General features: G+C 44.3%; 2 protein-coding genes across 6 annotated transcripts in view; one reads left to right on the forward strand and one right to left on the reverse strand.

Moving 5' to 3' along the window:
* The window catches only part of ATXN10 (ataxin 10), a 109977-nt gene extending 109688 nt beyond the window's left edge, over nt 1-289 (forward strand). For all 5 annotated transcript variants that reach the window (XM_083365863.1, XM_083365872.1, XM_083365875.1 and 2 more), the window contains one exon: nt 148-289. The gene's annotated coding sequence lies outside the window, so the exon portion shown is untranslated. The remainder of the gene's footprint in view (nt 1-147) is intronic.
* WNT7B (Wnt family member 7B) overlaps nt 1-12799 on the reverse strand; it is a 90386-nt gene that overhangs the window by 3272 nt on the left and 74315 nt on the right. Inside the window, exon 3 of the mRNA XM_083365904.1 lies at nt 3663-3934. Within this exon, the coding sequence (XP_083222030.1) occupies nt 3663-3934 (272 nt within the window). The remainder of the gene's footprint in view (nt 1-3662; nt 3935-12799) is intronic.

Here is a 12799-nt window from a genome sequence, read left to right on the forward strand (position 1 = left end):
TATATTCAGAATGTCAATCCAAGCATTTTACTCCCAACACCAGCTGATTCATGATGCCCACATTGATCTAAGTTTATGTTTCACTGTAAGATTATTTATTGCATTTTCTTGTTATGTTAATTTTTCTTCCTGTACAATTTCCAACAGCTGGGAACACAACGGAGCCCATGAAAGACACAGTTCTGTTTCCCAAGATTTTGCAGTGGCACACCAGGCTGCCGAGGGGAGCAAGCGGATCAGTTTCTTGACTTGCTCTGAGGAATGTGCAGCAGGAGATCTCCACAGCAAAGCGAGAGCTGGATTCATTGTGAAGCCATTTAGGCGAGAATAAACCTGGCAGGGGGATCAATTGCGCTTCCCTTCCTCTTTGCGGATCCCATGGATGGGATCCCCCACTTGAGGAATGCCCCAGACACAGTCAGTTGCTATGGGCAACAACAGCAAGACACCAACAATCCACAATCGTCCCTGCAATGTGTAACCACTAATTCAATAATATTGTTTTCACACTACTTACTTAAGTAGATTAAGTAAGTGCTCATTTGGGGAGAGGTTTAATTGGCTAAGTTGAAATGCATGGCCTGCCTTCTCCCCTTCCCTTCCCTTCCACATTTCCCTCCCTCCCTCCCTCCCTCCCTGTTATACTGCTCTTTCCACCCCTTTCTGGCACAATGTTTGAATAGGTGAGACTTCTGGACTGGGAGAAGAGGCCAAGAAGCCTCCAGCAGAGCTTTCAGCACCCGACATTAAATCCTCTCTGAGGATGGGTTAACAGATGCTCCTACCTGTTCCCGTAGAAGAGGTTGGTAGGTCTAGGATATAAATGGCTTCCCAGCACTGAAGGGAGACCATACTAATCAAACTATGTTCTGAATCTGACAAGGGAGCAAATCCGATCGTCTGAAGCTGCCCCTGGATTTTTCTCCAAGGAGAATCTCGACCAGGGACATCTCCATGCAGATGGAGGAAAGGGGAAGAGCTCTGACGGCCACCTACTTCTGGCCTTATTTTCAATCCACCTTTGGGTGCCTGGCTATTTTATGACGGGTTCTCAACAAATTCTCTACTTCTGCTAACCTGATATTCCCACTCTTGTCTCAAGAAATTTAGGTTCACAAGCCTTCATCACCCAGCACCTGAATTCATTATTAGCCCAGGTCAACACAGCCTAGGTTTACGCTGCAGTGGTGCCAAGTAGGTGTGACTGTGTGTCTGAGCATTACAAGGGTGAGAGTAGGGCAGAGTGAGCAGAGATGACAAGAGTCTGTGCCATCTCCCAGGCCTTGTTCATGGCAAAAAGAGAGAAAGAAACCAGGAACAAGAAAAGCAGATGAAGGGTTGCAACCAATTTGCCCTAGAAAACAGGAAGCTTAGCCTTTAAATCTCTTTAGATCAAGTGGGAGGTGTAATCCTGTCACTATGCCTCCTCCCAAAAGTCACAGAGTTGGGAGGATTTAATATTCCTAATTTGGACTGGGAGAAAGTCTAGAAAGGACCCTTTAAACGGGAAGCTCCTCTGGGGCAGCCCAAAATGTTTGGCTGGGAATCCCAGCTGGATTCTCCCTCTCGCGGTTTCTAGCCGGGTGTCTTCACCACGAGTCGGCAAGTTGTAAATGGTGACCACAAGACCCCGGACACGGCAACTGTCATCAATCTATGGTAGCTGCCAGGCATCTGAGCTGTAATCATGTAATCCCAGTGACGATGCAACGGTTGAAAGTGTGGGGACCGGCTGTCTCTTTTCTCAGCACCGTTGTACTTACAACCGTCACCAAACCAGGATTCCTTGTAAGGGTCAGTTGAGGGATGCCCTGTTTTGCCCTACTGACCCGGTCTGGGCAGCCCCAAGAATTTGCTCCGCCTCAAAGGAGAGTCGAAGAATATCACTGGAAACCTCCTTTAATTTTAGTTGGACCTGTGCCTTAAGCTAATAATGTTTAGAAGCTATCCCTCACGGTCTTAAGGAATAAATTGCATTCCTCATATTAATTAATATGTATTTAATTAAATCTGCCAGTTTATTATCAGCTAGGAGTCTCACTCAGATGATATTGTCATTTGGGTTAGTCTATAGTGGCAAAAATTAGAAATTTGATTTAAGAAGTTCTACCTTTTAATAAAATTAGTTGGCCAAAAAAAGATGGTTCCAGATTCCTTGCTTTTAACTCAACTGAGTCAGTGCCTTGCTTGGGAAGCAGACATAGTGACAGGATTACACCTCCCACTTGATCTAAAGGGATTGAAAGGCTAAGCTTCCTGTTTTCTAGGGCTCTGAGAACTTCAAGTTCTATCCAGCCATTGTTGCTTTTCAAGACACTGAGAACTTTAATACGCAATTCAGTATGCCAAGCACTGTTGTGTTCTTCAGAGGAAAGAGCCTTATAAATATTTTCTTACTCACTTTGTGTTAGGTAATCTTCTCTTATGGAGAATTAAAGTGCTGTCAGAGCATACAGTAGCTGGGAATGCCTTCAGTTATAGATTGCCAACAATGAATAAATGTTTATATTGTATAGACCATGAAGATTTTTGCAATTTGACTGATTTAGGACAGATTTTTAAAAAATGTCTTTGAAGATCAATAAGCATGAAAATTAGCTTTTCTGGGCTTCAGATCTTCACTGGGAGCCAATCTTGAATCCTGGCCCGGTCTTTGACTTCCAAAAACCTTCCCCTTCTAGTGGGCTTTTTAAGAAAAAGACTGTGCAGCTCCCCTTGTGAAGGTTAGTGTTGAAACAAGAGTGTCATAAAATCCCTCCTTCCATCCCTCCCATCCTGTGAAATGTTTACCATCAGTTTCCCTTCATTTAGGAGAGACCGTATTTATCCAGAAAGGGAATCAAGGCAGGATGCTTCCAGCCTATTGCTTCACTATGAAATTAGGCATCAAGCATCGTATAATTTTTAGACACCCTAGGAATACAACCCGGATCAAATGTATAAAACCAGTAGTAGCATTTTGCATGTGTTAGTTTTGGCGGACACCCCCTACTTTTCTGCTTTTCTTGGTGGAGATATTCATTTTCAAACCAGATGCTGGCTGAAACAAAACCTGTGCTACTTTTAACTGCCAGAGCCGAAGGTAACAGACAGAAAACGTTCAAAATTGTTGGGTTGAACCAGAAGCTCCTGAGTCCAACCATTCCTTTCTGGGTCAAGCTCTGAAGCAAAGCCACCGACGTGGGCTTGAACTGAGCAACCTCAGGCTATTCAGGCAAGCAGCATACGTGGATGGCATTCCTATAAGCCTGAGCCAAAGGGGTTCTTCTCAAAGGGTTAAAACAGCCACGTCAAGGCCTATGCGGCTTCTTTGAAAGCCATTCCCCAGATGTTGGAAAGTGTGTCTACAACACCACCATCACCACCACCACCGGTTTGTTTCCTTAGTGGTCACTGTGGAATTGTCGTCTGTATCCTCACACACCTGTGCGTGCACACCTATCCTTCCCTATGAAGGTCTACCTTGCCATGGAGATCTTCTCCTTTTCCCCACCATGAAAGCTTTATCGCGTTTTGTTCACGCAGAACATCATTCAGCCCATGACCATCCATGTACAGGCTGCAATCTTACAGTCCAGATGCATGTCCCCAATTTAGCCATGCTGGGACCCGCAAAGGTCTCCCCTCCCCCACAGCATTCGGCCCCGTCCTGTGTAATATACCTTTCTGCCAGCTTCATTGTTGTGCAGGTTCATCAGCCTCCGAGCACTCTTTCGGATTTCTCTGGCGTCGACAAACCTCCTGGAGAAGTCAATGCCGTATCGGATGTCAGCGGAGCAGCCTCCCCACTTCCACCCTTCCTCCTGGTTGTAGTAACCTTGTTTCTCTCGGTCGCAACCACAGCTGCTGAGGTTTCCCTGGCTGCAGGCAGCCGTGATTGCGTGGGCAACGCCAGCGGCAGTGATGGCGTAGGTGAAGGCGGCTTCTCTGCTCCCTGTGGGGACACAGCAGGGAAAAGGGAAGAAGGGGGGGGATCAGCTGAGAGATTGTGAGAAACTCAGTCCTTGGAAACCTTGAAAAAAAAGCAGCACCTTTTGGGAAGACGAACAGAGCCTTCGTCCTTCTGCTGGTGATCCTCCACCTCGGCCTCTTGGAGGTGTGTGGACGTCCACTCTGGGAGGTGGAGAGACATCTGGACGTTGAACTTCACACAACTTAAAGCAGCCTAAGTTGAGACGCCATTCTTTGCCATTCTATGGCATTAGTTAGGGTAGCCACTTACCTGGAATTGGCCCAACTTATGGGCTGGTAATGGTGGTGAGGGAGAAATTTGAGTCCAACCCTCTTTTTGACGCAGTTCCATATGAAACTCCCCAATGGGCAGATCAGATCAGTTGGACACAATTTGGAGGTCAGTTCAGAAAAGGCCACCGAGAAGGAGTGGCCCGTATCGCTTTGAAGACCATCGGTTCAAAGCTTACCTTGCCCAACTTGGCTTGGGGGTCTTGGGAAGCTGTTCACTGAGGAGACCCGATCAGTCCCATTTCAGTCAGCTCTCTGAACTGCCTCTGCTCGCACAGACCTCAGTTGGGCCTCAGATCCGAGGGCAGCCATGAAGGCTGGGAAGTGCTAGTTAGCATTGCTTACTCTCGGGTCCAAGCCCAAGGGTGAGATGGTGAAATCCCATAATAGACAGAATCTGGCCAGACTGAAGCTCTGCCATTCCAACCTGCAAGATGCATCCTGAGAGATTCTCGGCTGTGACTATCCTAAGCCTCTTCCTCCCTCCCCTTTCCGGCCCAGGACTCAGCAGCCCCTTACTGTTCTCTTCTCTCCAGAATGTTCTGTCCCCACCCTCAGAAGACGTGGTGCTCTTGCAGCGTCTCTCTCCCCCCCACACACACACCCATAGGGAGCATCCCTTCCTGGGGGTCTATCAGATAAGAGAGGACAGAGCCCGCAGCTGCCTAACAGGCAGAGAAAGAAGGCCAGGAAGGACCTCCCTGACCTGCCAGGCTGTAGAAGAGACACAGCGGGACCTTCATACTATCAGACTTGTGTGATTCGGTTAGATGTAGGCTTACAATAAAGTAGAATTAATCTGCCTAGTTGTGGTTCCTGTTTGATTTATCTGAGCAGACTAACAGTGCCTCCCTCTTCCAAGGCCTTTGAAGAGGGCTAATGTACCCCCGGAGAGCCACGGGGGCACCGCGGTTAAGGCCGGGGGCTAGAAACTCCAGGCCTTCCGGTCCGTTCCAGCCCAACTGGCCCGATTCACTAGAGAGGAATGCCCAGGGCAGTTTTTCTGCTCTTTCTCTCTTTCCTGGTCTGTCAAAAGCTCTTAAAGATCAAGCTGTTCAGAGACCTTTCCCCTGATTTGAGGTGGGCATCTTTTTATTCTACCTTCTTTATATCGTTGAGGTGCCGTTATGTTTCTAAACAGCGAATAAATAAATAGCACAAAGTTTCTCAAAACAGATCCTTTTTAAAAGCATGTCTAGCCCCTGCAATTTTCAGAAATACCTTTTTCAAATGTATTTCTCTAAAAGTATGCTTGTGCGTTTTTATTTGGGTGGGTGAATGTATTTTTGATTAGAGAAAAGCTTGGTGAACTCTGCTGTTATTTGTTATTGTGTGGACAGAGTTCCTGATCCAATTCCATAGAAATCCATGGTATATTTCTATTTCCTCCCTATTATGGACTTTTAGACATTTGCCTTTTTTAAAAAAAGTAGGAACCGTGTTCTTCTTTTTCAAAGGTAGGAACCAAATTTTGCTATTTGATAATAATGGAATCTTCTCTTCTTCAAGCTGAATTCCTTTGAATGTCTTCAAAGGAACCTAAATGTAATTTTCTTGGCATCCATCCAGGAAGGTTTGTCTCCTTTCTCCCTAACCCTACCTTTCTTCTCCAAAGCTCACTAGATCTAACGCTGTTCAGCCGTCTGAGATCAAACAATATGCAGTGGGTAATGAGTGCAGCATCTCACCATCTATTTTGAAGCAGGAGGTGTGCTTTTTGGGATTCTAGGTGGCTAGTGCCATTTCTGCAACCAGTTCCCAACTGAAAATCTAAGTACTTAAAAAAAATGCCCTACATGTAGACTTTCTGGGGAGGGGGGGTGTAGAAAAAAAATCTTTATGCAAAGATAATACAATAGATTAATGGACGAGTATCTGAACTGCAAACACACACACACACACACACACACACACACACACACACACACACAAACCCTGAATTCAGATTAATATTTTCATGCATTATATTTTTTCTGGTTGTAATGCAAACAAAGGATGTGGGTCTAGGTGGAAGGAGACAAACGAGAGGGCATGAAATTCATCAGACCCGGAAAAAGATAGATATGAGAATTTTACAGAAGAGATGGGGTTTGAAATCATGCATAGATATTTGGAAAGCAGTTTGCATTGATTTAAAAAGATGGAAAGGCAGCAAATGGAGTTGGTGCAAAGTAGATTTGGATAAATTTCCTCTTCTTGGATCAAAAATCCAAGATGATAACTGAGACAGTGTGATCAAAGCCACGCCTCACATTCAAAAAGGGGTGGTGCTTCAGCTATGCAGTTGCGGCAGCCATCTTGACTTTTGGACATCTCCCCTCTCCCCAAAGACTTTTCTATCTTCTGCCTTTAATTTCTCCGGTTTGTTATTTCTTATACTAGGGGTGGACAACTATGACAACTTATGGACTTCAGCTCCCAGAATTCCTGGCTCAGGAATTCTGGGAGTTGAGGTCCACAGCTCATAAAGTTGCCATAGTTGCTGACCCCTGTTTTACACTGTTTGCTTTATATCAGCCTGACTACCTTGAAAGGGAACAGTAGGATGGATGTGTGTAGCTTTCTAAAATTAACTTGCCATTACTTTTGTGAAACCAAAGGCTGGAAAATACTTCACTGTCTTGATCTAATATGAATAGTTCGCTCTTGATCACTATCGAAGCACCAGATCCGGTGGCGACGCGACACCGAAGACAGCCGTCTCCGGGCTGTCCGCTCCGCAGCTGTGTTTTTTTCATCGTAAACAGCGCCGATCAGCTGTTTAGGTGGATCTGAAGCCTTATTCTGGATCCAAGGCATCTGGATTCTTATTCAGTGTCTTCATCCTTAACTCAGAAATTAAACCCAAATAAAGACCTCTTTCCAGGTGGAAGTTTCAGATTTAACGCTTCGTCCCCTTCTGTAAACTGGAGACCCTCCATAAAGGGGTGGGAATTGTGTCTGAGAGGTGAAAGATTGCAATAATGTGAGGATGAGGAACCGTCTGAGTGTTCCAGTCAGGCAGCTGGATTTTGGACCCAATCTATGAAATATTAGAAACATGGGTGTAGTCATATATGAAACCTCTAATTAAATCAACAAAAAATATATAGTTTGAGATGGATACTGAAGTTATGGGCTTACGGTCTGAATATCAACCTTTCCGCCCTTTGCTAAGGTTCAGCTGAGGTCCTCTGGGACCGTCGGCAACAAAGGCTTGAGGTCTGCAACGTCATCTTTCCAATTCACCAGCAGTAAGTGGCATCCTGCTTTGCAACTCCTGATGCTCCCCAGAGACCCCCCGAGCAAAACTGGAGAACAAGACTAGGAAACCTCATGTGCAATATTGTCGGATTTCTCTTTTCTCAGCAACCAAAAGGAGCAGATGGTTTGCAGTCTGAACCACGTTGCTTCTTTCAAACATTTGCACTCATTTTCAATATTAGAACAGAGTTCTGTTTCACTCTGGCAAAGGGTTTTTGCTCAACGGATGTTTCTGCTTAACTGTAATACAATGATATGGATAACTGCAGAGTGAAGTCATCAGATGGATGAAGAAATTCAGAATCCTACCTTGTATAACTTTCTCTCAGCCTAACTGACTTTACAAAAGAGAAAGAAACAACCTTTAGAGAAGGTGGAGAGATGGCAAACCTAAGGAGAATCCCCAAAGACAATGCATTATGTAGCCCTGGTGGCCTAGTGGTTAGAATGCAGTATTGCAGGCTAACTCTGCCCACAGTCTGGAGTTCAATCCTGACGGGGACTCAAGGTTGACTCAGCCTTCCATCCTTCAGAAAAATGAGGATCCAGATTGTTGGGAACAATATGCTAACATTGTAAACCGCCCAGAGTGTGCTGTAAGACACTGTGGGGCAGTATATAAGTCTATTGCTATTGCTATTATGGTGAAGGTAGTGGACAAAGGGCTCTGGATTTTTGTCCTGAACATCTTGTCAACTTGTTTGATGCAAACTAAGGACCATTGTTTGGTCCCTAGAAAACTGCTATTGATTTGTGGGGAGAAAAAGCTCCCAAGCATAAATGCAAACCAAGCAACTATATTTTGCTTTTTTCATGATTCATCATTCTTCAGTAGCAAATTAATTACTATGGTCATTTCAATGACATACCTTTTTTAAGCTTCTCATCTTTTAACAAGACCTCCCATTCATCCGGTCAGCTTAAGAACATTATTCCAAATGATGGAAACAAATCTTCAAAGAACGAAACTTGGGGAAATTATCTTTCCATTCAAAGTTGTCCATAGTATATGGTCAAAAACTCAAGACACCAGCCATAATGATGCTACTGAAGTTCTGCCTGCTTTTTTTGGGGGGGGGGAACACATGGGAAAAATAGTGCCATTGATTATTGCACAATTGCGATGCCATCTTGACTTTTGCGCCACAGCCTGCAGGCTCCTTGTTTCTATGTCTGAACTTTGAATTCTCAGTTAATTCTGAATTGAACTGAACATGCCCCATTTCTGTTCTTTTGAAAAGAATCTGGATGAGCCACACTTGAAGGAATTTGGAGATGTTTGAGCAACGGACTCCTGGTGCTCACTGCTATTTAGAGCATTTCACCTCTTGGAGTAGCAGAGACCACCGCCTCTTCTATCATCACATCCCATTGCTTCTTTTCTGTCTTTAGCCTGCGTTACTCACTAAGCCTGTAGTAGCCTGTTTTGTGTTTAACAATATTTAATGAACCTCATTGTTAGGGAATCACCACAGTTCAAACAAGCAGGCGCATTTAAATGCGTAGGCAGAGAAATGGAAGGAAATGGGAGGAACGTGTGTGCACTTGAATGGACGTCTCTCCTTGCATCCAGGCAAGACAGAGAATGATCAATTTTTAAAAAATGCTTCAGAAAATTAGGACCATCCCTAGTCGATTATACCAGGACAGGAAATTCTTACAGCCGTCTGTTTGAAAAGAAGCCCCGTTGAGTTTAAAGAGACGGTCTTCCCAAGCAGAGGTGGGGTGAAAATGCAAAGCTACTTCCAGGCTTTCCACCTTCAGTCCTGTAAAAGTCTGGGGGTCAAGCACTCCCGGCATCCTCATATTTCCGGATCTTTTAGATTCAAGAAAACTGTAGCTAGTCCTCAACTTACAATCAATCATTCAGCAACACTTTGAAGTTACAAGGGCACTGAAGAAAAATGACTTGCATCCGGTCCTCACACATACATCGCAGCATCCCCACAGCCACGTTATCAGGATTTGGGGGCTTGGCAACTGGCAGGTCTCTCCACCAGTTGCCTTATCCCGGGTCACGTGATCGGCATCCGCGACCTTCCTAGCTGGCTTCCCACAGGCAGAGCCAATGGGGGAGGCCAGATTTGCTTAGCAATTGCATGATTCACTTAACAACGCCAGCGATTGGCAAAACAAGTTGTAAAATTGGATGAAATTCACTCAACAACCACCTGGCTTAGCAGTGGAAATTCTGTTCCCAACTGCCGTCCATAAGAGGAGGACTACTCATGAATGATCCCAGCCATGTTCCCATAGCTGAATCTATTCTAGAGCTTGGAAGAGCCAGCTCCCTCTCAGCATTTCATTCATAGCTGAGCATGGGGAACCACCAGCCACTTGCTGTTCCTTTGCAAGCCTTTAAGGGGGAACCTCATCCTGATGCCTCCGCCCTCCTGCTGCAACACTCATTTGTTATTCTCTTTGAAAACATTGCCCTCTTTTATGGGGGAATGGTTAGCCTTTCCCGATGTTTCTATGCTCATTGTGGTTACAAATCGAAGTTGCCCTCCGAGGACCCAATACTTAGGACCCCGGACACCATCTGTCCACTCAGCCCTACAAAGGGGTTCCAGACAACGGACAAGCATGAAGGCGCCAATCAGCATTTGCTACCTTTGAATAATAGCTCCCCCTTCATGGCAGGGAGAGATATCAGTTATAAATCATTTGCAACTTCCAGAGATTAGAGATGGGGGTTCTTCTCCCCTCCCTCTCCTCCCCCACCCAGGGGAACCGTTCCTTAGTCTGGTGGAATCAACCAATTTTGGAAATTCAACCTGTAGAAGGTGAAGATAGACACACAATTGTGATAAATGGATAAGGCAAAATAATATTGCACCCACACATTATGAATCTGCATAAACAAATGTTCAAAACTCATGTTTTACATAGAGACATTGTCAAGGCATAAAATCAGAGCTTCTTTTTTTTAAAGAAAGATTATAGAATGTTATTACTATTTCTTAACTGTGGGGTGGGGTATTGTGGAAGATCTTCTGCACTAAGCCAAAGATCCAAATTTACAATTCATTTCCACATTGAGAGAGTCCAATTTCCAGTGTAAAATCATATTTCTGTCTGTTCAGAAGTAAGTGTAGTGATTTCTATGAAGCTTATTCAGACAAAATTATAGGCTGAAAGTACTAAGTTATTTATTCATTTTCTTCATTTAAAAATTTTCACCCCTAACCTTCCATTAGCTTCCTCAAAATGATTAACAAAATCAAAGCTGCCTGAAGGAAAGCTGCTAAATCAATACAGCAAATCTATGGCTGGAAATTGAGGGTGCCAATGGCAGGTATGGCGAAGGAAAGGTCATTTTCAGCCCCTCCATCTATTATGGGGTGTTGGATTTATAAAAGGTTAATATTGATCCCTACTGTTCATTTAAAAATGTGGGGAGGGGGACTCTGAGAAGAAAGAAAGAAAGAAAGAAAGAAAGAAAGAAAGAAAGAAAGAAAGAAAGAAAGAAAGAAAGAGGGAGGGAGGAAAGGAAAGGAAAGAAAGAAAGAAAGAAAGAAAGAAAGAAAGAAAGAAAGAAAGAAAGAAAGAAAGAAAGAAAAAGAAAGAAAGAAAGAAAGAAAGAAGAAAGAAAGAAAGAAAGAAAGAAAGAAAGAAAGAAAGAAAGAAGGAGGGAGGGAGGAAGGAAGGAGGGAGGGAAGATAGGAAGAAAAGAAGGAGGGAAGGAAGGAAGAAAGGAAGGAAGGGAAATAAAAAGGAAGGCAGAAAGGCAGAAGAAAGAGAAAGAAAGAAAGAAAGAAAAGAAAGAAAGAAAGAAAGAAAGAAAGAAAGAAAGAAAGAAAGAAAGAAAGAAAGAAAGAGGGAGGGAGGAAGGAAAGGAAAGGAAAGGAAAGGAAAGGAAAGAAAGAAAGAAAGAAAGGAAAGAAAGGAAAGAAAGAAAGAAAGAAAGAAAGAAAGAAAGAAAGAAAGAAAGAAAGAAAGAAAGAAAGGCTGTGTTTCCCTGTGTCAGTAGTATATGGAACATTGCCACTAATCCCCGAAAAACAAACAGAAACGTGTTGTTGCAGAAAATCCCCCTGGGTAGTAACAGGTCAGAGGAATCTCAGCGGACTCTCCTGCTGAGGGCTTCTGTTTGAATAGTAGTTAATATTACTGGGCCTGCAGAAAAGGCCTGGATCAATGGAGAAGAGAAAGCAAATAGCTGCTGGTGGCGGAGGAGGAGAAACGCATGGTTTTTCCTGAGTAAAAGTAAAAAGTGAAGCAGAAAGGCACTACTAGAGGCAAGAGTTTGCTGCTCAAAGGCCAGCAAGCGCAGAAGAGGGAGTTCCTGGGAGGCTCCCTCTGCCACACCTTGTGAGGGTCTTCTCTCCGCTCTGCTCCCCAAAGGGGTCCCCGCTTGGCCCTCTGGGGCTCGGTCTCCTCCTGGCAGCTTCAGGCTGTGAGGAAGCTGTCCCTGCCATCCAGAAGAAGCATCCGGGTCCACCTTGCAAAGAGACGAGCAGCTTCTCCAACGTCAAGGCCCCGTCAGTGTTGTGTCCGCGCACATCACACCGGGTTGCCACAATCTAATATTTTCTCTGCTGCCTGGAATTTATATGCTTTTCATTTCAGCTGAATTTGTTCTCTGCCTTAGCTGAGGTTGGCTTTTCTATGTGTTGGGACGTTAGAGGGGGAAAAATCCAGGCAATAAGGTAAAGATTACCTCAAGTTGAGCTTTGCTCCTGATGAATCGATCCATACCTGGACAAAATTCCCAGCATGGTTTTGTATTCCAGCCCCCTTGTTCAGCCCCCTCTTTTTACACGTATCTTGTGTGCCACTTTGGCATTTATCTACGCCCCCCTCCTCACCACAGGCCAAACATCAGCTACACGGTTAGGGCTGCCATCCTGACTTTTGTGACCACGCCCCGGGAGACATCTCTGCCCGTGAAAATAAATAAGCTTGACTCTCCTTTTTCCTATATCAGCCAAGGTTGGCTATGTGTTACCACAAATTAACAATATGTTTCCTTTAAAAAATCTGAATAATGTTTTATACAGTTTGAAGTTTTATGATGAATCAGAATTGTTATTATAGTACCAGCTTTGGATAACTTTTATCTGACTATGCAGTCATGTACAATAAGGACAAAAAAGAAGCAATTATTTTTTCTACTCATACAATGCTAAGCTTGTAAGCCGCCCTGAGTCTTCGGAGAAGGGCGGGATATAAATGTAATTAAAAAAATGCATTTGGGATCATGCCTACTCAAAGGACCATATATTTATACACATTTCTCCTTCAGTTTTAGAAGCCAAGCCTGCGCAGCTCAGTCCTAATTCGATCTTAACTGGAGATCTGAGATTTAAAT

Source organism: Vipera ursinii (assembly GCF_947247035.1).
Source record: "Vipera ursinii genome assembly, chromosome: 6".
NCBI lineage: Eukaryota > Metazoa > Chordata > Lepidosauria > Squamata > Viperidae > Vipera > Vipera ursinii.